Raw genomic sequence first — 27,363 nt, forward strand, 5'->3', positions numbered from 1 at the left:
GCAAATTGAAGGTGAAAATAGTAGATAGTAGTTAAATGGAGAATAAAAATACAATACCAACAAAATAATTTTTTTTTAAAGTTTTAAGATAATTTCCTGATGATGACATATTAATAGCTTCACCACATTATGCTGCCATCTACATTTACAGAGATCTTGACATCTGCATTTGGATACAGAAGGCTTTTAGACAAAATGTTGATCACAACCTTGTCAAACCCGACCATGGCCGCTGCCATTCCCCTCTCGACCTGCGTCACTTATCAGATATTCCTAAAAATACACGTAGGTGAAGAACCTCTTCAGCTCCATATCTACAATTACACGTCTGACATCTCTCGGATTCCCAGACTCGCTGGATGATGAAACTCACTTGACTTGTCGAATAACTAAAATCAGGGATATAATTATTGATTTTCAAGACCGGGTCCTGAGCCAAAAAAAAAAAGTCTGGCATCGCTCCTGCTAACAAAATGCCGCCTGGTAATGAATGATGATTGCAAAATAACAACCATAGATTTCACAAGGTAACAAAGCCTTGTGTTTGCACTGTAGACAGCTGCATGGTCTTTGCTCAGACGGTTTATATGCTGAGTGATAAAGGATATGATGAAAGGGCGGCCTAGGCTGAGGTACGACCCATCGGCTAAAACATTACAGTAATAAGAGTATAACGTAAGAGCATATGTCTCGCTGTGACGCGGCCCGATCTCTAATCATATGCACAAAGCAAACAATAGGCACCGCAGGTAGAGAAGGGCGCAGGATCTGCAAACAAAGGACTTTGCAAAGCGCGAATGTCACTTCAAAGCGAACATCTGTTTGGTTCATTGTAGTTAGTTTTGACATTACGGATTCCTCCTCCTTGGACCCGACCTTTCCATTGGCAGCAATGTTAGGCTGCTTTTTGATTTTCTGATATACACCTCCAATGGATGCCACTGCAGAGGCAAACACGCCACCTGTTGGCCATAGGCTCCCATATTTATAGTAGAGTACAGCTTGCGGTATAATATATATACAGTATATATATATTTTTTAATCTGAATGCCTTGGTATGGAATAACACAGCACACTAGGCTATTCCCAACAGATGAAACATGGTATACCAACATATGCCAGAATAAAATGATTGAATTATTATCACTAACAGTTATTATACTCCTATATAGTTGCAAGCACAGGCAGCAATGCTAAGGTATCAGCATTATAGAAATCACACACAGTCTTAATGATAATATTCTAGGAAGTGGCACGACAGCCATATAACCAGAAATCGTGCAGAAAGGCTGATCCTACAATGATGAGGTCAGATACGGCAGAGAGCGGGCGCCTTGCCGGTGGGGGTATAGGCCTCATGGACTCTCTGCTTGGAATAACAAGTGGGTAAGATGCTGGAGGTGACCTTTAGATAGAAATCTAATCTTATTATTTGATCTTAATTTATATAAAGAATAAAAGTAATGCTAAATGTTAGCTACGGGGTTAAATAAAGGTATGTATCTACATCAGGAATAATGCAGATAGAGTGGAAATTACCTGTACTGTACACCAACAGCACACAAAGTGATGTATAGTACAGGTTTAATGGCATTAGGACAAAAGGGTACCTATATTATAAAAAGGTATGTGCAGGGAACAGGGTTCTGGAAAGATGGCACATGGTCAGCCAAGTCATGTGCAAAAAAACAGTCAGATGACGTCTATTGAAACTATGCAGATATTCTTAGTACTATTAAAGAGGACCTATCCCCACCTTCAGTTCTTTGCATCCTTTACCCCACTTATTCCAGCACGGTTGGATTTTTTTGCTGCAGCCCCTACCATTCCTGACCAATCAGTGCAGTTAGTTTTGACATGCTAGCTAATCTCTCTAATGTCATGTCCATTGTGTCAGACAGGAGAAGGTAAGGGGTTTGCCTTTAATTGTAGCTCTAAGTCACTCCTCCTTGCCAGACTGCACCCACTTAACTTTAGAGAGTCTAGTTATCAAATCAGCCACCAAAACTAACTGCACCGATTGCTCAGGAATGGTGGAGCCTAGAGAAAAAAAAATCCAACTGTGCTGGAATCAACCGAACTTTTACATCAATCTGAAAACCCTTTAAATGGGTTAAATTAGGGAAGCTGACTGCTCATTACAAAGACCCTGGAAATCCACTTCTGTTTCCAAATATCCCCTTAGTCAGCTCAGTGATGCAATGTAAAGCAGTCGATACCCATCAGCTTGTTCTTGGAGATTCAGCACTGCTAAAGCCCTCTCCTCCTTTAACCGTTTCCAATCACCTAGCAAGCATTCACATCATACCAGGTAAGGCCTACACAAGAACCCCTGGTTGTCTTATGCTGCCGTGTCCTGCTTTAGGAACAGACCACAGACCCCTATTACATTCGGGTCAATGAAGAAATAGGATGTGATGAAAGACATTTGTACTTACCCTCTCATGAAGTTAAAGCCATGAGCACAAACAAGAATATTGCCATAGGCGTCCACTTTCAGAAGATTTCCATATGTAGTATCAAACACCAAACCCCTGGGGATAAAGATGATATTTTCCATATAATTAACTTGCAAACATATTCACGAGAGATAAAGCTCAGCTACAAGAATAGACACACAAGAAACAGTAGACATGTTTATGGGATTGGGACTTTTTTATATAAGTGCACATTTCTCTCGTATAGTGGCCTTCATGCACATGGGCGTTTAGCACGCTGAGTGTCTTCTGCATAGAAGTGTATCTTCTGAGAATTACACAGCATGTCCTATTTAGATCCATTTTCACAGATCCAAGACGCCCGTTGATATCAATGGAGCAGTGAAAAAAAAAAAACGGACAACATTCAGACGTCTTCTGAGCTGTCCATTAAAGAACTGAAGATACTCGCCTTAGAGGAGCCAGGTGGCAAGTAAGAAACAGATTCATAGGATCTTACCTGGTAGGAAATGTTGGGTCATAAACAAAGTTGAGAAGTTCCTGTGGGTAGCCAATAGATACCAGTCTTTCAACAGTAAGGTCAAAGCCAAGAGACTCGTATTCTGGAGACTTGTATACTGAGGAACAAAAGAAATACAAGTATTAGCTCTACTGCCTAATATCTTCTACTGCCTCATCTGGCTGCCATCTTAGATACAGAGACCAGTCTAGAATATGATGTATACTGTAGGAAAGTATATATAGTACCTAAAGTAAGGGGCCATTAAACTGTACGGGGCATTGGTGGGGGACATTAAACCATACGGGGCACTGCTAGGGGACATTAACCTGTGAGGAGCCAATCCTAGGGGACATTAAACTGTATGGGGGCACTGGTGGGGGACATTAAACTGTACGGGGCATTGGTGGGGGACATTAAACTGTACGGGGGCACTAATGGGTGACATTAAACTGTATGGGTCACTGCAAGGGGACATTAAACTGTATGGGGCAACTGCTAGGGGACATTAAACTGTACGGGGCACTGCTGGGGACATTAAACTGTAAGGGGCACTGCTATGGAACTACTACTATGGGATATCAATGTGTGTCGAACCACTGGTAGGGGACATTCAACTGTTTGGGGGCACTGGTAGAGGATGTTAAACAGTACAAGGCCACTAGTGGGGACATTAAACCATAAAGGGCCAATAGAAGGAACATGGCCCTGTCAGGTTAAAACTTTTTGTGTGGCCCACTTGTCATGACTGATTGCACTTTATTTTATCCCATTACTCCAAGCTATATCCAGAGGGATCCAAGAAGCTGAGATCTACGGTGCTCTTTGTGAAGTTGATTTACCTGTCCTTCACTGTATCATGTAAAGAATCAGGTTGTCATCAGTGAATGTCCCTTTCTGACTAAATAGTGGGTCTATGGGATTGGGGTGGACTCTGAAACATATATGGTCACAGCTAAAGCAGCATTCTGATGTGCGGCTCCTGCTAACAGCACTACAGATCTCAGCATCCTGATCTCCATGGAGTTTACCGCAGTCAGACCTGTCAAGTTTACTTATTCAGCACAGATAACGTCTTGCGACACAGGATAAGAACACAATATATAATTTCCTGAGTAACAGAAGTTGTTTGCACAGTAAATGAATGTAAGGCGAGAGTTTATGGCTTCCTGCTACATAACGTTTCCAGTGTGTAGTTTTGGCTTCGGCGTGTAGTACTCTGGGTGAGACAATACATTGGACACTAGTCAAAAAGTTTAAGTACTCCATCTTGGCACCCTGTTTAATAAGTCACTCCTGGGTAAGCAGTCGGACATCTTGGAGTGGGTATCCTGTGTTATAAGTACTTGATTCATTACTGGATAATGGCAATGAATCTTGCACTGTCACTTGCAAGACACCGAGTCACGCAGGGTGTTGCATGGATTTATGTGCTGTCTGCAGTTGTGAAACACGTTGCGTACTCCGCTCAGACTCAACCTAGTTAAGCGCCGTATAAAATCTGGCGGTGGTCCACTAAACACAGAGGTGTATTATTTTTAGTTGGCCCGGCTTTCATAGAGTCAAATTCTTCAGCTGCTGCACAGCACAGGATGTTCTCGAAATTGGAAAACAGGAACAGTTCGGTATAGAAAGTAGGTACAGTCACAATAATGGGGACAGTAAGGGCCACAAACCAGTTTAGGACAAGGCAATGCTGACAAAACCAAAGAAACCCTTGTGGCATTCTCTTATTTTTCCTGTTACTTGACTGGGACAGACTTGAAACAATCTTAGGCTTTGTTCACAAGGACGTCAGGGATTCCGTATGGAGTGGACATGATAGATTGGAGTCCCGCAAATCCCATTGGTAACAGACAGACCCCATTGACTTTAACTGGGTGGTGTAGAGCAGGGGTCCCCAACCGCCGGTCCGCGGACCAGTAGCAGGCCGTGGGGCATGTTGCACCGGTCCGCGTACCGGCGGCGAGGAGTCAGCAGCTGCTGTGGAGTCGGCAAGTGTCCGGGGTTGAGCCAGGACCCGCCAGTCGACTCCACAACACTGATGCTTGGTTGTTGCTCATCGGGATAAGGTGAGCAAAGTGCAGGGTTGAGCCGAGACCCGCTGTATGTCCGGGATTCTAGTATTTATGCAGGACATGCAGCGGGTCTTGGCTCCACCCCGCACTCGCCTACCAAACTTTGGGCAACTACATTACATGTCACTGGTCCCTGTGACGTGTAATGTAGCTGTACTGAGGCTGTAGTGAAGTTAATAGCAGCATTAGGAGTGATATCCGTCTTCAGTATCCATCCTCATAACAGTGTCTGTCATCAGTAGCCATCTTCATAACCTGCAGTGTCCCTCAGTTTGCACTGTCTCTTGTGTTTTCATATGTACATGATTCTAAATCTACACCCCCATGCTTAACCCCGCCCCAATAACCAATGACCATCACCGAATGGAACTGCCCACTGGACTCCTAAGCAGAGATTTGCCATAATCACATGATTTACACTGAATCTTCTCCCACAAACCTATACAGTATATCAATCTGCCCTTCACCTCCTGCTCTATAACATGCTGACCACAGATCAGACATCATATTCAATGTGACAGGCTTCCATTAAACCACTGGTGCCGCAACAGATTTAACCTCTTCATGGCATTCTTCCATCTTATTCTACGCAATGTCACTCTAGTTTGTTCTCCTTCAATGAATGGAGGGGAGAAAAAATCTAAATCGATAAAACCACAAAGGCACTTTTATCACTTGCACTGCAGCTGTTTCTTTCCAAATGGACACCGGATGGAAGAGAAAGGTAATCCAAGACGTAGCTAATATACTTAGTTCAGCCTGAAGCAGAGGAAGGAGCTGCAGAACTAAATACGCCCTGGATTAAAATCTCATGAATTTAGAGACTGTAAATGACCCACTTCCAGATTTATTTTTTTTGCACAATGTACTTGTTATTTGTATATGTATTGCCTTACACTCCTTGGAGTAGACGTCTATAAGAAGTCTCAACTTTCGCTGCGACAGATCCAGCCCGGCCATGTATTACATAGTCAACAAGTTAGTTAGGAGATCCCTGATGCCCGACCCCATCTACACAGAGGGCAAGTCAATATGGACCAAGTAGGTAGAAGCCATAGGGTGGCTGCCCATTGGATCCATCCTTGTGCCCGAATCTTTTCTCTACAAGTACCGCCATACATATGTAGCAATGTGGGAGAACATATACTAATGTGCATCTCCATTGGGCCACACTTGTGCTGAAAAAATAAAAATTCACGGGGTAAAAAAACGGGAATATGCCTTTAAAATGGACTGCAAAAACAAGAACGATAACAGTTTCTGTGGCCCACACCTAACCTAACACTAAGGACAACAGCTAGGTAAATAAAAGCTTATCAAAAATTCTTTGTAATGGCCTAAAATAGAAGGCGCTATATACAGAAACAGAGGTCATGGGGCGGCTGGAGATGTTGATGGTCATGAGGGCGGCCGACCCTGTTTACAAGTAAACACATGAGATTGACAGCTCGTTTTCAGGCCTGACACTCTAATGTTTCCATAAGCTGCCATTCAATACCCCTGCTAGAAATGCAACCACTGTACTATCTCTCTAATGTACTGAATGCTGGAGAGGCATGAACCGGGGCAAGATTAAGTGGATCCAAGTAACTTCATCCACGGGGATCGAAATAGAGTTATCCTAAGAGCCCGAAGCTTGTCACTCGCTGAAAAGAGAAATGTCCTCAGTGACACTATGGAGAATGTAGAGAAGCTGTATAGTTATATGGCAAGGATGAGCTCACCTACTTAAGCGCTATTGTGTAACAGTAGTATTTTCCTATATGTAGGTGGGAGATTTATCCTGAAGTCAGTTTTGCTGAATTCTAAAAAGATTGGTGCAAATTACTACAATGCAAATATTCCATAATATTTGATTGATCGGGTACATGTCTATGTCTCAGGCCTGGTTCACATCTACGTACAGTATTCCATTCGGGGAGTCCGCATGGGGACACCCCGAGTGGAATACCGAACACACTGACACATGCGGTGAGCTTATGAAAGCACACGGACCCCATAGAGTATGATAGGATCTGTGTGTTTTCCGCGCGGTGTCCGCACGGAACACGCAGAGAGAAAAGTACTTTGTCAACCATTTTCCTCTACACAAGACTCGTGCGGACACCGTACGGAAAACACACGGACCCCGTTATAGTCTATGGGTTCCGTGTGCTTTCATAAGTTCACCACTTGTCAATGCGTTCAGTATTCCGTTAGGGGGGATCCCCAAGCGAACTCCCTGAATGGAATACTGTACGCAGATGTGAACCAGGCCTAACATGTCTGTCTTCATCTGTTGCTCCACTTTCTATACCACTACTACCCTAATAGAGTGAGATCGCAATATTTTTTTGCTACTTTCTTAACAAAAAGCTGCATTTGATAAATCTTTGACAAATGCGCCATCTTGGGCATTCCCATAGAATGAAATAGATTGGCAACAAGTTACTTTATGCATATGAAGCACATGGGAGCCCAGTGGTCTCCCCCAGCAGCCAGATAATTCCCTATCCTTTGGCTAGAGGATAACTTGTACCCGTTTAAAAAGAGTCTGTCACCTGAATCCAGTATATCAACTGACAGACAGAAGGGTTAGGATCTCCTGAATCAAATGGCGTCTTCCCCTTATGAATCGCTGACTCCATTGCCGAGAAATCACTGCTTTTGTCAACATGCAACTTGGCCGTTTGGAGCAACGGTAACACCCTCATTGCTCCAAAGATCTAATTTACAGATGGATAAAAAACGTAATATCTCAGCACTGGAGGCCCACGATTCACAAGGATAAAAAAGGTTTGATTCAAGTGACCCTAACCCGTTTGTGGGGCTGAACAGATACGTTGCGTTCTGGTGACATTTAGAGGTGCTTAAACCTGGACCCTCCAATATAGTAAGACAAACTTCTTTAGCCTCTGCAGTTCTCTCAAAGAAGATTTCCCAGGGCTTAGCGAACCTAAACAATTAACTAGAAAACCAGTTCTAAGAATCGGTGACAGTACCCTGGGAACGTTATAAATAGCAGCTTTGTATGACCGTAGAATTCTTTCCATGCTCACCAGCAAGTGTATAATCCATATCAAATCCAAAGCACTTGATCTTTTCCATGGCTAGACTCCTGTTCACAAAGACCCTGGAGGACAAGAAAAGAAAATTACACATGGGCACAGATTGGGGACAGTGATATGACCTTAAAGAAAACCTGTGAAGGCAACTGGCTGTCCAGATATTATTTCTATCACAAGACACGTTTACCAAAAGATGCCCCCATGACGGGGATAGAACCTTGTTATAGGAATCTTGTACAGAACAATACAGATAGTAAACCTGTATGTACGTGTACCTGTAAAGTATAATAGGTGGAGGCCGGGGGAGTGAAAGAAAAATAAAAATCATTTAGGGTCCATTCACAGGGAGGAAAGTGGCGCCGATTCTGGCACAATAACTTGTGTAAGAATCAGCGTTGAAGAAAAGACTCCCATTGACTTCAATGGGTTCCGTGCAGAAAACGGAACCGGAGTCTTTATTTCAGTGCTGATTCTTACGCAAGTTATCATGCCAGAATCAGCGCCACTTTCGGACCCAAATACTGATCTCTTTTAGGCCTCCTCATGTAATCTGGTGGTCTACTGGTAATGTCATGAGCATGGGGTCACCACCGAAGCTTGTGATTGGGCCTCACCGATGACATGGCGTGACACTTGGCGTGCCCTGTCACCATTAAGGCACAATCACAGGCCTCAGTGGTGACCCCGGGCACATAACATCTCCATTGAGACCAAAAGAGAGCACCAGACACGCAAATAGGCCCAAAAGAGGTGAGGGAAGGACAGTATGAATATTTTTTAAATTTTTACACCTCGACTGTGCCTCTGAAGAGACCCCAGGGTATAATAACTTCACTTCTGGTTTAATCTCAATCTTGTTCAACCTGAAACAATCCAGGGGCCCGAGCTACCCAAACTCAAAATGAACAAATCTTGGGAGGTTCGCCCATTTCTACAAGGGACCTATTTATCCTGTGGATAAGTCATCAGAAAGAAAATTTGATTTGGGGCCGAAAAACCCTTTTAAGGTCACAAATACTGCCAGAAAATCAAAAATTGTTTGAAGGGTTAGACATGTTTTAAGGCATGTTCACACTGGACTGATATATTGCAAATTTCCACAGTGAAACCCACAGCAATAAAAACAGCTCTGAGGGGATTTCATAGCGTATCTGTAGGTTTACGAAGTGTAAACTCCCACAACAAAGACTGAAGTGATGCAAATTTATAATTCACAATGTCGGTCACTTTGCCACAGATCATTTCCATGTACAGTAGATGAAATTTTGCAAAAATTTTGGAAAAATCTGCATCCATGTGGACTTGTCAGCAATATATACACTATATGGGGGGAAAAGTATTGGGACACCTCCACATTACATGTCGATTTTGGATGAGATTATCTGGCTCGCAATCTTCGCTCTAGTTTATCCCAAAGATGTTTGTTGGGGTCAAGGTCTGGGTTTGGTAAGGGACAGTTAAAATTTCCGGCCCATCAACATCTGAAAATTTCTAACATGATATCTCTTTTGCTGCCCAAACTCTACCAGGATATGGCTTGAATGCTGGTGCTTGGATATGGAAACCCATGGCATGCGGCCCCAGACAGGGCACAGGTTTTGGGGCTGAGGAGGTTGAGACTGTGCAGTTCCTAAGTCAGCAGAGGGTTGGTGAGTGCTATGTACTATGTGTTGCAATGTCGGCATCCTACTACAATACCATGCTAGAATTCAGTGAACTCTTTAGGCCCCATGCACATGGGGGAGACTGGGCTGGAAAATGGGGTTTATGCGCCAGCCAGACTTTCCAGCCTAAACTCAGTTAGGAGTCCAGGACTCCTAACATCATTGTGATCCATATACATACTGTATATAGCAGCGACCGTAAAGCCCCAAGGAGACAGGGATTCTTCATCATAGATCACAATGTGGTATGTCCTAGTACTTTAGCCCATACAATGTAGGTAATGGACATGACTGCCAGTACGTCTTCTTCCAAGAAAGAACATGACACAAATGCAAACTAAATCCTGCAATGGCATCCTCACGGCATGGAAGATCACAAGAAACATTCCTTAGAATTTGCTACAAGCTATTTGTGCTGATGAAAGGAAAGTAACAAAATGTGCTGCAAGCTACAGTCCTTGGAATATATCTGTACTTCACATCCACACGTGGGTAGAAATGGGTTACAAGGGTTCATTATTATTAGCTAAAATCTTATCAGTGCTGGGAATAACCCCCATCATACATCCCACGTGAACACAACCCAATCTGCAATACCTTCCACTTACACAACCCTTTATATACGCAGATGTAGCAGAGCTGAGTTCTCATAGGCAGATCACAAGGACTTTTATCTGTGAATATAGATATGTCTGCCACTATATGGTGAAAAGTGTCCTATGTAGATGCAAAATCGTATTTTCACCATATTCTGCATGGTTTAGATATTTACCAAGCTGCATCTGGGCATTCTTGAAGGTATAACGATAAGAAAGTCAGCTCAACCCTTCGAATCCATTAAAGCCAACCAACTATCTTAAGTGCGGGCCACAAAAGAGGTCAGCAAGGAGTGGGATCATGCGTGTTGAATTTGTCTGACAATAGGTTACTCTCCTCTCCGAATTGAGAATGTAAACGTGAAGAGGGGGAGCTAGTTGTGGAAGGTGTACAGGTAAGGTTCACATGACGGGGGAGGAATTTGAAGCGGTTTTGCGCCTTAAGTTCCTCTCCATATTCTGGCCCTCTTCCGCGGCTTTGCTCATCGATTTGTCTTAGACACAATGGGAATACTCAGCTTCTGCTTCGTGCCTCGGATTTTGTGGCTGTATCAGATGCGGGGTCTGCGATAAGACGCCTATTTTCTCTATACGCTACCTTACATTGAAAACAATGGGAGGCATATCTGAGTTGGTATATGGAGCCGATTTTAAGGTAGAACAGCCCCCGAAAGCATTGAGTGACTGGCGCCTACAGCAGTTATCTAGAGACTGAATGTGACCAGCATTATCTCCAGGTTGGGCTACAAGGCTGGTTCCGACAATGGGACACATGTCCATCTTCCTCTGTCCTGTTGCTTGGCATGATGTGTACTATGGGGTCTAGCAGGCTCACTCAATGTAGTCACAACGTCAGACCCCATTAGGTTGTGCATAGTACACGTCACTTTAAATGGACCTGGACATATGATCTGATGTGGGAACCAGCAAGAAATTCTGAATTAACAGAACCTGGCCCAGATATTGGTTACATTCAGTCCCTGGATTACCCCTTTAATTAGTGTAGCAGAGCCTTCACCAAATCCTAGAAAACACAAGGGAATGTGTAACAGCTCCATCTTTTCCCAATCCCAATTTCCAGCCCTAGTTATAAGAGGAAGTGCAGCTCTGGAGCACAACCTACTAACCTAACATGTGACATAATAAAAATATAACATTTTGTGGACAGGGGATAGGAATCATCCCTTTAAGAAAACTTGTCATCTAATGAAAAAAAAACCTTTCAATGAGACAGAGACAACAAAAGAAACATCTGTACTGTTTCCTTTCATCTCTAGAACGCAAAACGTAGTACATCGAGTTATACGAGGATCCACGAGTTGCTCGGCGCGGCTTTGATGCCCCTGGGGAATTGAGCTTCTTTCCATGAGTGCAGCCATTCGAAGTAATAGATATCAGGCTTGGCACACAGTGTAAATAGGTGCTGGGTGATGCAACAACGTCCGTCCGTGCCCTTCATTTTAATCCAAGCCGAACACTGCAAACATTTGCCGTTGGGGGGAGGGTAAGGGTGACATGGCACTTTTAGAAGAATTATAAGGGTTAAAGAGCGTGCTGAAGCTGTACTAAAAGCAACCCACTAGATAAACCACTAAAAAACGGAGCCTTTACTTTTATAGGGAACCAGTCACACTGAACATGCAGTACTATGTGCAGACAGCAGCTTATAGAGCAGGAGGAGCGGAGCAGATTCATGTATAGTTATTAAAGACTCTGCTCAGGAGTCCAGGGGGCGGAGCTACTCGCGGACTGGCGCCTATTTCTACGCAAAAGCTGTCAATCACTGAGTAGGACCGCCCACTGGACTCCTAAGCAGGGACTTAAAGGGAGTCAGTCACCAAGGTAGAGCACACTAAACCAGAAACTAGTTAGGTCAGGTTGATGAAGGGAGGAAAGATGACACCCGACACGTGTACCCTGGAGCATAATACTTGGGGCCAAATCCTACTCGTCAGTATAAAACATATTTAGGGCAATACATCAGACAGGACAGGACCCCTTTAAGAGCTCTAACTCTCCCAAGTGCCTAAAACCTTGTGGGACTGACCCTTAGAACAAACTGGGTTTTTCCAAAAGTAATCCCATAAATATCATCTTATGACGCGATTTGTTCATGTTCCCAAATACCGGATTTTACTTCTGTACTCGATATAAACTCAGATGACGCTAAATCTCCTGGATGGGCAAATATTATTTAGTTGTTGACTTGTGACCCGTAGTCATATAACAATCCGCTTAGGCTTCTCCTATAGGGCAGCACTACATTCCTTACCATTAGTCACGTTACAGCAATGTCACTGCCTAGAAGAACTCCATGACCTATAGCAAGGATTTGCATATGTCAAAGGAAAAGATTGCTGACATCATCAGTCACGTGACGCGTAGATTCCAGCATATGGCAATTATAAGCACGAGCCGTGCACTGGAGTATTATCTACTACCGGCTGGAAACGCCTTGTTCATTGATATAATTTACAGTTTTACCTGCCCTCATTTTTTGTGTAGTCAGGTGCGTGTACCCTGTCCATCACTTCACCACATGGTGCTCTAAACAGGAGCTATAAAGTCATAGCAGTCGATCAATTAAAGGGGTTTTCTAGAAATAGCACCACTCGAACAGTGGCCGTGTCTGATATTGCAGGTCATCTCTAGTCACATAAATGGGAATAAGCTGCAATACCTGACAGGGTTCAAAGACGAGGGCAGCGCTGCTTCTGGGGCTTCAGCCTGAAACACTTGTCCGAGTTACTTTAATCCTGTAACGGTCAATGATTTTCATGTACATCATTGGCCGTATGGGATGGGGGTATAGAGTGTGTCACATAGATGAAGGTCTAACGGGATTCCCCCAGTGATCAGGAGAACAGGGGACCAAAAAAATGAATGACCACCACTCCATTCACTTCTATGGGGCTGATAGAGTGCAGTACCAGCAGCCCATAGCAATGAATGGAGTGCCAGTGTGATCGGTGCTCCATTCACTTCTATGGGGCTTGCAGAGATAGTAGTACCAGCAGCTCTATAGAGGTAAAAGGAACGCCAGTTATGCCAGCACACTGGTGATGCATTCATACAGAGAATACAAGGGGGACATTTAGTCACCCTTTCTTCTGATCCCTGTAGGACCCAGCAGTCAGATTTCCCCAGTGACAGCCCCTATCCTGTGTTTCTAATACCACAACCCCTTCAATCTGTTCCATCCTCCCATAGTGCTGCTCATCAGTGTTTAACCTCTTAGATGCTGCAGTCAATCACACCCACACCATACTGGTCACCCTGAACACAAACTTGACGTCATCCCTTTGATACAGCAGGGACCTGACGGAAGGTATTATGATGGCGGAGCACCTGAAAGGCGAGTATGGAGTCTTTCATCGATTCCTGGTCGTAGCCTTTTTGTAATATCTCAGGCAATCCCTTTAACTACTTTTCCCATCTAAAGGAGAAGAGAAACCTGACTCCTCACTAAAACCATAGCATTCCATTGTTCCCGTTATAGACATCCTAGAACCGTCTAGACCGAAACAATTCATTCGTTTCAGGTTTATGACCAAGCTAAAAATATCACCGCAACTTCAACCATGTCATCCGACTGGTTACTGTGAAAGGGTAAGGCGGTGCTAGAGCTCTCCGTGTATGAAGACAGACCGTAAATCAAGATACTTGTTGGTCTCCAGCTGCCTATAGAAATCCCAATGAATAAGATAAATCTGTATCACCGCTACTAGAGGACACTGCGCTGGTACAAGCTCTGAGCTGGAAACAATGATCCAATATGGATGGCCTCAAGCGAAAAGTTATTCCTCTACAGGTTGTGAGCCTAGTGTTCATATTAGTACATTGAAAAGTTGCCGGGACCACTTAAGCCCCCATGACCATAGTTGCAATATATTATCCTACGGCCCAAACACATACCCCTAGCTTCTATAGATGTGCGCCCAGGCCACAGAGAAAGCCCTTTCATTCAAGTGTATGGGTCACAGATATGAACCCATCTGCTACGTTTTTACTGACCATAAACTGAACATGGTTGAGTGTATGAAGACCTAGTATGACTCTGAAAAAGCAACAATAGTCCCTTGCATGTTTTCTATAACCCTCAGCTGAAACCTTCAAGAACCATAACTTTTACGACATAAGACGAATACTGTAGTGGTATATGATAGGCACAGAATCAGATAAAACACCAAAAAGGAAATAAAATGGTAACAATAACTAAGGAAAGTGAAGTAAGAAGAGCACTGGAGTAATCTCTCTGCGCATGTTCCTCTTTTGTGACGTGGTAGGATCTTGAGTCAAACATTTGGTTTATGTAGTAACGGAATTATTAGAATCTCATCTGTCAAGAAGATAGAAGAGATAGAGTGAAATAATAGGACACGATACCTGTGAGCCGAATCAAGATCCTTACAGTCCACATACAAGGACGGCGGCCAGGACAACTCCATACTGGACTCTACCCAATTTGATGGAAAGAATCTACTGAAGTCCTGTCTCCTAAGCTACAGCGATGGCACTTGAAGGTGTAGATGCGATGACATCAATCAAAAAGTACAAATCCCTTCCTCGACTTCTTCCATACAGCGATGGCTTTTATACCGTGACTGACAAACAATACATTTTATAGGCCAGACAGCTCAACGTGCCCAAAATGAGGGCGGATCACTTCAGTCTCTACATATTAATACGTCACAATTACTCACATATCTGTAACGTGTTTGTGTAGTTGTTTATGTCACTCCCGACACAAAACACAGGTGATATAAGGACAAAAGAATCTACCTGATGCTGAATGCTATATAAAGCGGAGGTCACATGTCGCAGAAATCATAGAAATAGTAATGAATAGTTGGTTGTTATTAGAGTTGCCCTGTTCAACCGTGATACAAGTCAGGAACCCCGTTGCCGAAAATGGGCCTGTATGGAGGACTCTTGCCTCTGCCACTTTCAGTTTCAAGACAATGGATACCCGAAGGACCCCATTATAGTCAATGGGGTCTGCCGGGCTTTGTGTTTAGCGGTCCGCCTCGCCATTCGAACAATAACGAGAAAGTCCTAGCATCATAGAAGCAAATTCCCTGCATGTCAGCCCCTATACAGCCTGGTTTTAGACCATAGGCAACAATCTTCTATCCTGAAGCTAGTTCTGTCCCCAGGAGCTTGTGCATGCATCTACATAGGCAGAATATAGGCTTCTGTATACAGCTTCTGTATGTTGCTGCATATTATATATCTAAAGCTGTGGAATGAGGCCTATGCTGTTTCAACTTGGGTAAATCTAGATATGAATATATTCTGTGCACATGGAAACTGGTCTACGCAGGCACCAAATGTGCAAAAACACATCAGCGACTGGATGAAATTTCACAGATCTATCTACAAGGGCTCGATCTATTTTCAAAGTGCATTTACCCATCAGCGCTATGTCAGAATCGCTCAAGCAAAAGTAGGCCGAGAAGCGTAGAGGAGAGGAAACTGCAGGAAAAGGCACAGCCAAAAACTTCAGGAGCCTCCTCATAAAGGTTTTAACCATGAAGCACCCTATTCCTATAAGGACCAAGCTCCAGTGATTAGTATTAAAATGAAGGAAGCGGCACGCATTTCTGACCTGCTGCTCCACTGCAACTGGGGTGCAAAACAAGACAGTTCTTGTGATCGATGGAGGGTCCAGTGGGTAGGGGGTATCCTCGTTCCCTTACAAAGATCATTCCCTACAGTGGAGAGCATCTGCAGGGGGTTCAGTAAGAAGCAGCCCTCAAGGATATATCCATATTACACAGACTATGTTGTAATGCAAAGCAACTAATTCTATATAAAATCTATAGACCGTAGTCTTCGTGTTTAAAGAAGACCGCCTCCACCATCTTGAGTGGGGTTCTTTGCATTTCCACTTCTGGCACTTTCCAATTCTGGCACCATTGGAATTTTCTTTCTCTATCCCCCACTGTTCCTGAGCAATAAGTGCTGTTACTTTCAGTGCCCGATATGCTACTAGACTCTCTAATGTCAAGTGGGTGGAGTCAGAAATAAATTGGCAAGAGGGCATTACTCAGGGTTCCAATCCGAGTCAGAGAGAATAAGAGATTAGATTCACGCCTCCTTGCCTGCTCCTTTCTGACACCACCCATGTGACATTAGAGAGTCTAGTTAGGATATCGGGACCTGAAAATAACAGCGCTTGTTGTTTGGAACGGGTGGGTGCCAGAATACATGGAGTGGCATCTATTAAAGCTCGAAAAGTCCTCCAGTTGATGGAGGTGTCGATAGAACCTCCTTAAGCTCTCCTTTGATAATTGCAATACTTCCTAAATTAGCATCTGCTACAATACCAGGACAATAATACGTGTTCTATGAAATACGACCTAGTGTCAGCCTCATGAAATGCCGCCCCTCCCCTGAACGGTATGCCAAAATACATGAGCGGCAGAATACAACAGGATGTCATGAGGCCTCCGCTGGCTCACCTGTGATAAGCTTCCCTCCGATACTTCTTCAAGGCATGGCCGTCCATATTGGCAGGAAGATCTGCCGCATTCTGCAAGCGATCGCTCCACGATGTCGTCATTTTTAAACCGGATCCTCGATACTGTACAACAAAATACACAAGAAAATGTAAAAAAATAAATAAAAAATAAGACAGCGACAAAGCCATAACCTTACAAACCAACTAAATTCAATCTGTTTTTTTTTTTTTGTTTTTTTTGGGGGGGGGGAATTTTGGACCCTAGACAACAAACACTAGTATCTTGGGTGTGTAGTCTGACTTCTGATACAAAAAAAAAAAAAAAAAAAGAAGATGGATCTGATTTTTGGACTAAATCAAAAAATTGTGTTTCGGTAATAACATTAGGATATTGGTATGTAGGAGGGCTACGAGACTCGTCCAAGATATGTCAACCAAATACTGACCTATCTAAGTGATCCTATAGTCAACGTGTACTACACTACTGTAAACACCTCTATAAACATATCCTAGGCCAACACACTCATTGGCAGCCATTCTACTTGGCACATATTGCTGCTACACTCAGCCAAACCATCAATCAATATACTGGCAACCACAAAATATTGGATTGTAATAATTTATAAATCGATAAATTTGTATTAAGGGTGCTCGGGTCTACTCTATTGAAGAAGAAGTGGCCAAAGCCCCCGACCAGACCCCTGTCAATCACTTTTCTAGAAGCAAGTTGTGGGAAAACCCTTTATGTCTGATCATTCTAAGTCCCAGAAGCTGACCTAACCAATGGAACGGATTGGATTCTAAGAACACCATTCCCAAGCAAAACCTTTGGTAATGGCGTCCATAGTTTATCCTCCCGGCCCTTTAGCCACATTACGGCTGACTCAATAAGAAGTGAATAGTGGACTGAATTGCCTCCAGAGGTCATACACTATTCAGTAGAGTTGATGGCAACAATGGACAAACTCCACTAGGACATTCCCCAACAGTAGAGATCGGTCTGCAATGGGGAGGACAGATTTCTCAATAAGGTTATTTCCTTCCTTCATTGGAATTCAGGATATACGAGAGATCTGAGATTATGCAAAGTTGGAAAGTTGCATCTGATCCTGAAATAAGTCAATATGCAAATGTGGAAATTATTGCATTATTTCCACCACTTTAGACTATAGTCACACTGGCTTCCTCTTGGTTGCTGATATAGAGGAAACCGTATGGTTGTTGATGGGGTAACACTAGGTGGTGGCACTTTTATGGGGATACTGTGTGAAGTTGACTTCGTCATATGGGACCACTGGCTTCTTTTTAGTCCGTTCTTCTAATTCCTCACAGGATCAGAACAATTGAGTAAGAAGCTGACAGAATGAAGAATGCAGATAGCGCACATTTTGTCTGTATCCGTCATAATTCAGCGTAATGTAAAAAATCCCAGAATGGACGCGTTCTTCCATCTTGTTTGGAAGAAAGCTTTCAGATTTTATCTTCTGTCTAAAAGTGACTCTAAAACAACAAATAAGACAGAAGAAAGTTTCTATCTTGTTTTTTTACATTACAGTAATGATGAAGGATGCAGCCAGAATCTGCTCATTCTGTAACCATCATTATTTGGGCTTTTCAGTCCATTGTACTGATCCTACGAAAGATCAGAAAAAAGAACTAAAAAAGAAGCCAGTTTCTGTCCATGACAAAGTGTTCCCCAATGAAGGCACTGTTTCCCCCATAACAATGCCAGCCAAACAGTGCTCCCCATGGCAGGGCCAATAACAGTATTGTGCCATAACAATGACAGCCACACGGTCTTCTCCCATAACAATGCCAGCCCCACATTGCTCTCCACTGCAGGACCCACCACAGTGTGCCCCATAATAATGCCAACCACATAGTATTCCCCATAACAATGCCAGCTCCACAGTGTTCCCTTATAACAATGCCATCCACACAGTGCCCCCCATAACCCCATAACAATGCCAGCCAAACAGTGCTCCCCATGGCAGGGCCAATAACAGTATTGTGCCATAACAATGACAGCCACACGGTCTTCCCCCCATAACAATGCCAGCCCAACAGTGCTCTCCACTGCAGGACCCTCCACAGTGTGCCTCATAATAATGACAACCACATAGTATGCCCCATAACAATGCCAGCCCCACAGTGCTCCCCTATAACAATGCCAGCCCAACAGTGCTCCCCATGGCAAGGCCAACCACAGTATGCCCCATAACAATGACAGCCCCACAGTGTTCCCCTATAACAATGCCAGCCACACAGTGCCCCCCATAACCCCATAACAATGCCAGCCAAACAGTGCTCCCCATGGCAGGGCCAATAACAGTATTGTGCCATAACAATGACAGCCACACGGTCTTCCCCCATAACAATGCCAGCCCAACAGTGCTCTCCACTGCAGGACCCTCCACAGTGTGCCCCATAATAATGACAACCACATAGTATGCCCCATAACAATGCCAGCCCCACAGTGCTCCCCTATAACAATTCCAGCCCAACAGTGCTCCCCATGGCAAGGCCAACCACAGTATGCCCCATAACAATGCCAGCCCCACAGTGTTCCCCTATAACAATGCCAGCCACACAGTAAACCATTTATATCAGTTTCCTCTTCACTCTGACATGGACAACACATGTGAGCAGCGGCTAGTGGATGATATGTCTGTCATCAGCGCAGGAAGAAGAGAACAGAGTTATTGTCTAATGGTCGCACTACGTTCTTTGCATCAGAAAGATGTGACCGTCGTTCGACAGCTTTATCTTTCTAAACCATCAGGACACAGACAGACGTGTCCTGACGTTTGGCGGTCACTATAGGCGTCAAGCAACCGCTATATTGTACAGATAAATCCAAGTAACAAAGCAAATAGTAATACCCAGATGTCAATTCAATTATACATTTCTAGGAAGAAAAAAGTACTCGTATTTTTCATTCATGAAATAACAATTCTGGATGCCATTCCTCTTGCAAATACATGAATACACTGATAACTGAGAGGGTTAATCTTCGCTTTGTCAATAGGATTATTTAGACAAACTGTATAGACATATACCCCCTTGATAAAGCAACAGGTAACCAGGTGTCACATTTTCCAGGAGGAACAGCAGAGGAACGATACAATACAAAGTTCTAAGAAAAGATTACAGAATTATTTAATGTGAAGTGTACACATTTACTAAAACTGATTGTCAAAATACCACCAATACATCTTAACATTTGTACGTAGAAAAGAGACTCTCCTCTATTTATTAACAGGTAAAAAATAATATTATTTCTCTAAGAAATTAATGTAAAAATTATGTGAGCAAATATGTATTAAGATCTACATCAGGATATTTGCATTGTGCTAATTTTATCAAAAGGGACATAATAATATTCATAAACCATATACAGTAGAGAATACAAAAGATGATGTTTTATCAGACCGAAAACTAAAGTTTTGTGCACGATAATGTGCTGAAATTAACACTTGAAACTCTATTATAAAATAATCTAAAATTATTACTGTCATGATATAATATTGATAATTAATACAAAGTTACTATTTTGAATGTAAGCCTTACGCTAGGTTCACTAGCGCCCGGAGTCTGTTCTGAGCTTTCCGTCTTCTGCATGCTGTCAGACCGGGTCCGGCTGTGTGCGCCGGTGAGCGTTTTATGTTCTCCGCCGCGAAACCGGATTTTTTAAACCGGACACAGAGTACTGCATGTCCGACTCTGTGTCCGATTTAAAAAAAATCGGTTTTGCGGCGGAGAACATAAAACGCTCACCGGCGCTCACGGCTGGACATCTTTCAAACCCATTCAAATGAATGTGTATGAAAGAGTCCTGCAGGTTTCCGTCTCCTGCTCAGTTTTGTGCAGGAAACGGAAACCTGCATGAACGGAGACCGGGCGCAGATGTGAACGAGCCCTAAGCTGAATGGATAGAAAAGGGAAACTTTAATAATAATAGAAAATACATTATTAATTATAACTTATTTTATAATTATATGAGTGTATTATATATGTATAACTTAAATTATGAATTTATAATTTATTATACAGTATTTTATCATTAACATGACATACCATTTTGACATGCAAGCATAAAATGAAGGAATGTAAATGGCACATTTTTATGATTCTAAGAAAAAAATATAGGTCTCTTTTGTATGTGCTTGCTTTAAAAAAATGGAATAACATTAAATATAATTGTAGTAATAATAATAATAATAATAATAAGAAGAAGAAGAAGAAGAAGTTACTATTTTGACAAGCAAGCCTGAAATGAAGTGATGGAAATGGTAAATTTTTATAATAATACAAATAAAAAATATGTAATAATCACTATAAAAATGTGTTACATTTTTATAATAATAATAATAATAATAACAACAATAAATAATAATAATAACAATAATATTAAATAATACATATGAGTTACTATTCTGACATGCAAGCCTGAAATGAAGGGATGGACATGGCACATTTTAATTACTATAAAATAAATAGCAATAATAATAATTGTGCTATAAGTTACCATTCTGACGTGCAAGCCTGAAGTGAAGGGATGGAAATGGCACATTCATAAATAACAGAGACATTTCCTATCAGGCCGGGCAAGCAGTCAATGAGAATCGACTCAAGTGCTGTAATATGAAGCTACTTCTTCCTTCATTGACAATCTATTTCTGCAATGAACCTTAATAAATCGGAGCGTGCAGCAGAAGTAGAGCGCGTCCACCCTGCCGAATGGCGAGCGCACAAATCATTTACACTCACTGAATGGCTGCGTCTCATCATGTCGATTATCCTACTGGCAATGTTGTTGTTGGGAGAGTCGCGGCTCTTTATTCCTGGCTATTTATGAATATAAAGGGCACCTGTCATTCCCCCGCTGGCACCCACGGTGCAAATGAGGCGTTTAAATTAGAAGCTGGCAGGGAGACCCGCGGAGCGGCTAAAATAGAAGCATTGGTAACCCTATCAATATTCCATTAAAAATAGAAGTGGTACTAATAGCTTGGACGTGGACATAGGAAAAAAAACGGAGCCACCCATTGTTTGCTGTCCCATCTGCCTCTTGACTGCAAAGTCAAGACAGGGACACTTTAAAGGGGACCTGTCAACACTTCTGCCATGTCTATTTTAGTAGATACTTGTCATTTTGGATGCCTTTCTTCTTGCAAATGAATGGATAAAATGGAAACTTGGTGTTTCACTTCCCCTTGTCAATACTGATCAGATAGTCTCAGACACACCCCTTTAATGGGGAATGGTAGCACTCGATGGTTTACATAGTCATACATTTCCAGGAGGAACAACAGAGGGACAACATAATACAGGATTATTTTATGAGGAGTGCAAGCCCCCATCCCCATAGTTGCTCTGCCTCCTCTCTCCTCGCACAAGTAGTTACCCGTGCTATGGTGGCTAGCTGAAGTATGCCACAGCAGAGGAGAAAAGAGACAGAGCCACCCAGGGAATGGGGGCTGGTTCCGAGCACATGACCTGAAGTGGTAACTAGCCCCGAAGTCCCAGGTCCAGCTACAGGAAATGGCTGGAACAAGTTAGGTAAATTCTAATCCCTGGGTAACCCCTTTAAGTGCAGGATCAAACACCATCAGAGGAGTGATGCTGGAGGATTACCTCCTCCATCCTGATGGTTTCCTATCCTGCATATAAAGTAATAACCAGAAAGTTGGAAATGATTATAAAGTCAAAAGCATGCATTTCCTACACCATCCACAGGGGGCGGCCAAGTATTGGCAGACAGACCATAGTAGTTGACCAAACTTTCACATAGGGTCAAGTTGCACTAAAGACAAACACATCCTATATAAATCATTTTGGGGATTAGGCTCCAGCTGGACAAGTCTGCAGAGAGTAGTCTGTCTGTCATCAGGCCCTGGTTTTATATGCCATGCCCGAAACATGCATATTATATACACACCGTATACAAAGGTCACGCCAATCATCACTCTACAGAGATGCCATACAGAGAATATTCTTGCAACCAACAAAGACAACAAGGAAGGAACAGTCATTGACTGAACCCGATACAATACAGATCCTGGTCTGCGGGCGGCTGACATTTCGCTAAAGCCGGGGGATTTGTACATCTGCACGATTTCTAGATTTAACCGAGCAGTATCTATAACATATTATACATAAAAACATAAAATCAATAAGTAACAAAACCAGAAAAAAAAGATTACAAGCTTGTAGCTGAAGCTGCGGGAACAGGCCTGATATACAAGTAATATCAAAGGCTCGCTCAAAAGCCGTGAGGCAGAAAATAACCCAAGATTCTCGAGGCAAATATGAAGAGCGTGCAAATCCGGAATACAAAATAAAATTCCTAGTAAACAACCTCCTCGTCTCTCTTTGGCTTACTTTCTTAAAGGGGTTTGCCTGTATAGGAATCCGTACTGCGACACACAGTCCACCCCCCTATTATCATATAGGGGGTCTATGTGCCACCCTACGGGGTTTCCGCTCCTTTGTTAAAATGGACATCCAGCAATGGGGTGCGTTGTGGTAGTCGATCACTTTCTAAGCCATGGCAAAGGTTATGGATCACACCTATCACAGAGATCGTACCCACACGTTTCAATCCCCTACATAAGCAACGCACCTCAATGTGTATAAATGGCTGGTACTATGACATATAGTTAGGAGCCGCCTAGCACTGGGGCGGACATTCATAATGGAAATTTATTTGCGGCCAAATTAATTATGCCCAGCCGTAATACAATAAAAGGCGTCAGGTAAATCAATAATCTTTTACTGAACTCCTTAATCTCTTTACCTGCGAGGATGATTTGTGGAATTCTTTCCCTACTTGAAAATTCTTTTAAGGTTAACCATTCCATGGATAGAAAACAATTCAGATGATATTATCCTCCATAGCACATTTATTACCATCAACAATGATTTGCCATAGAAAGGCATTGCGTAAGTTTTAACGCCACTATAGCTTTGTTAATTTTGCCTTAAAGGGGTTTTCCAGGATCACCGTCTGGATAGCCCATTGTTAGGATAGGCCATCTACATCAGATTGGTGGGAACTGATCCTTAGCACCCCTGCCAAGCAGCTGTTTGGAGTCTCACCTTTCTGCGATGCTCCGATGCGTCTCAGCCCGATCCAGTCTTCTCAGTTCAGTGTTGATTTATAAGTCCCAACCGAACGCAACCGTTGAGACCAATCAGTGGCCTCAGCAAAGGGCAGGAGATGTCACTACTTGTTCCTCTTCCTGAGGCCTCACATAACCACTGAGGCCAATAAGAGGCTTCAGAAAAGGAATCCGAGACATCGGCAACGGCGAGAAGTTTCACTTTGAGAAGACGTTGGAGCAGCAGGACCGGACCGCGCTGGGAGAACATGGAGCACAGGGACAGAGGAGAATGATTTTCTTTCTTTTCACCTCCCCCCGGCCTATATAAAATATAAACAATTTGCTTTGCAACCTCTTTAAGATTATCACAGGGTGCCCTAAACCTGGGATCCTCTGCAATCAGATGCAATATGTATGGGAACTTGGTAACAAGCGTTCAATTATGATGCAGCACTTCCGGAGGCAGAATTGGGTATTACATGGTGCAAGTAATAAATGTGCAATCTGTGTAACATGTCTGGTCCTGCAGAGAGACAGGGCCAATTTTGATAAAGTATGCCAGTTTTCTGACATAAAACTTGCACAAATTTTGAGAGGTTACCTTTTGCCCTAACAAAGGCGACCACTGTCAAATTGTAGAGACTAGTGACCTATTAAAAAAAAAAAAAAAGTTGGAAGAACAGGGTGGGTCGGTTGGGAAGGGGGGGGTGTTCCTGAAAATTGGTGGAGAAAAAATAAAAAAGTCCTGCATGGAAACTATTTTCTGCACTGGTTTCAGTTTTAAAACGATGGACACCAGATGGACCCCATAATAGTCAATGGGATCTGCCGGTCTCTGTGTGTTACCACTTTTTAACTTCCGCCTCTCCTTTGTTCTGATCCTTCAACGGACTAGAACAACGGAGATGCAATGCAAGAACTAGGTGCATTGATATCTCCCTCCTCCATTATATTAGACACTGAAGATTCTAGGAAAGCTACATTACATCTTGTGCAGGCGCTCCAACGGCAGCCATACTATCTTTCTCAGAAGGAGATAACAGTAACAGCTACACTGACAACGCAGGATAACAAAACTACGCTTTCTACAGCAGCACTAGAACATGTAATGAACTAAAATGCACAATCCCTTGTAGATTAAGTCCTGAGCCTTGGAATGTCGTCTTTTCTCCACAATGTAAAATCACAGATAGATACTGGAGCGGCTCCAATGTTATAAGCTTAAGCCTCTGAAAATGACTTGATGTTGTGGCAGGAGCTTTGTGTAAGGTTTAAGAGCTTTTGTGTTACTCTGCATCCCACAAACTGCAGATCTGATTATTGCTGCGGCTATCTGCTGGACGCAAATAACCCGAAATGCCCATCGCTACGGGTGTCCTTAAGTCACCGGCAGCGCAGGGACATTTTAGATATTAGATACACTTCCTGAAATCCATAGGCTTTTCATCTAATGCATGTTGGGTTGTCAATAGGTCTAGAATGCAGCAACCCACTACCCCTGTGGGACATATAGACTGGGGGGTTACAAGTGTGGACACTGTTAGGCCTAACAAGTATGGATACTGTGTGCATGAGGCCTAAATTAATGTATAAGGTACAGAGCTGCGTTCCGACTATGTCAGTGCAGTTTTTGATTTTTTTTTTTTCTTTTGGTGGGCATTTATACTGGAAATGGATGTAAGAATAAGAAACATATAAGGCTTGGCTCACACACTGCAGATTGAACCATATGTTCTAGGACTTGGCCCACGTTCTATGAATCACTTTACCTTTAAAACAGGTAAGACTATTCTTTCACCAAGACAACAATAGTAACTGAATGACATAGCCGTGACTGGGAGGTTCCCACAACGTGGCCTGTCCTATCCCTATGACAAGTGACGATCACACTGTCCCATGATAACAGATCATCTACATTCCCGACACAAAAGTGAGCATGTTCCTTGACTGACAGGAGGAATTACATTAGACATTTACTGACAGGGATCCACGTTGTGGTTGCTCTTCCTTGGCCGTTTCTGTCCTTGCTTGAAATTTCATTAGTAGAAATGATTTGACATTTGCGGTTGCCAAGTCTAATTATCAGGTATCTATTACAGGAGGATAGGAAGGTCACCGGTGTCGCTAATACTGAGCCGTGGCCCGCTAGTCTGCATTATTCAATGTGACCGTGACCCCTGCACCACCACAGGAGGGAACTGTTGCAAAGAAAAAAAACCCTAAAAAAACAAAATGATGGCGGACAAGCAAGATGTCAAGGTAAAATGGCAATATATGCAATAGGGCTGTGCTGCTCGGTTACCCAATGATCAGGTGTTTATGGTCCATCATAAGGAAGGCCAATAAATAGAGTATCCCTTTAATGGCACAACCACTTTAAGCAGTGGCAAGAGAATGCAGCATTCAACCAGCTGATCTGTGGGGGTCCAAGGTGTCAGACAAGGTAGATAGGTATACAAGCCACTGAAAACCCCTGTAAAAGAAGATATTGCAGACTTACGTCAAATTTGAAGTTCTTTACATATGTAAGGAAAGGTGAGTTAAGAACATGGGAAGCTGGCAATAAGTGACTAGTTATTTGAGGGGGCCGTGGCTCATGAATACAGCAGACTCTAGGCTCACAAATACGCCAACTATTAAAATGTAATTTTACTGAAGCTATAAAATCTTTACACGTCGTGATTATATTCTTTAGCTCAGCAGGCCAGTCACTACTTCATGCTGATATAAGTGATAGATTCTCTGCAAAGGCTGCACATAAATGGCATTTCCCTAATAGAATATTATTAGAAACATCTCATTTTAGACACGTAAGAAATGCAAATGGCACTTGTGCAGGACATGTAAAACCATGCAAGGGTTTCCTATAGGTTGGATCCGATAGGAACAGGGTATGACCTGTAAAGGTCTGGGAAGAAAGGAACGGATAATATCCCTGTGCGGTCTACAGTCTCCAAAGACCTATACGCTTCAATGCACTAGGCCAGACTGCAAAACAGACCACGTTTTACGTCCAGGCTCACGTGAAAGACAGGGTCATGTGTACGGGCCCATAGTAAATAAGTCAGTGTGCTACCAATTACAACAAAAAATGGATTGCAGTCATGTAGCCAAAGTCTATGCTCGAAACCTCCGCTGCAGAGTCCATCAGAAATGCTGGACAAAACCTGAAAGGCTGATTTATTCATCCAGCAACATCTGTGAAAAATAAAGGACACCCAACAGACCCCATTGTAGTAAATGGGGTCCCCCGGCCTTCAGTAGCCCCCACATGTAATACAATGGCTCCTCAGTAGCCCCCACATGTAATACAATGGCCACCTCTGTAGCCCCCACATGTAATACAATGGCACTCTCAGTAGCACCCACAAGTAATACAATGGGTGCCCACATATAATACAATGGCTCCTCAGTAACACCCACATGTAATACAATGGGTGCCCACATCCTATTAATATTATAAATGTGAAAG

General features: G+C 43.0%; 1 protein-coding gene across 2 annotated transcripts in view; it reads right to left on the bottom strand.

Moving 5' to 3' along the window:
* Positions 1-27,363, bottom strand: part of NT5C2 (5'-nucleotidase, cytosolic II) — a 59,906-nt gene that overhangs the window by 16,489 nt on the left and 16,054 nt on the right. The window contains exons 1-5 of one of the 2 annotated variants that reach the window (XM_075257522.1): positions 21,556-21,608; positions 16,787-16,908; positions 8,054-8,127; positions 2,938-3,055; positions 2,439-2,534 (exon numbers count right to left, since the gene is read on the bottom strand). In XM_075257522.1, coding sequence (XP_075113623.1) covers positions 2,439-2,534; positions 2,938-3,055; positions 8,054-8,127; positions 16,787-16,908; positions 21,556-21,576 — 431 coding nt within the window. In that variant the 5' untranslated portion in view covers positions 21,577-21,608. Of the gene's footprint in view, positions 1-2,438; positions 2,535-2,937; positions 3,056-8,053; positions 8,128-16,786; positions 16,909-21,555; positions 21,609-27,363 lie in introns of those variants that run through there. The other variant, XM_075257523.1, reaches the window with a different exon arrangement.

This window comes from Leptodactylus fuscus, chromosome 10 (assembly GCF_031893055.1).
Source record: "Leptodactylus fuscus isolate aLepFus1 chromosome 10, aLepFus1.hap2, whole genome shotgun sequence".
Taxonomy (NCBI): domain Eukaryota; kingdom Metazoa; phylum Chordata; class Amphibia; order Anura; family Leptodactylidae; genus Leptodactylus; species Leptodactylus fuscus.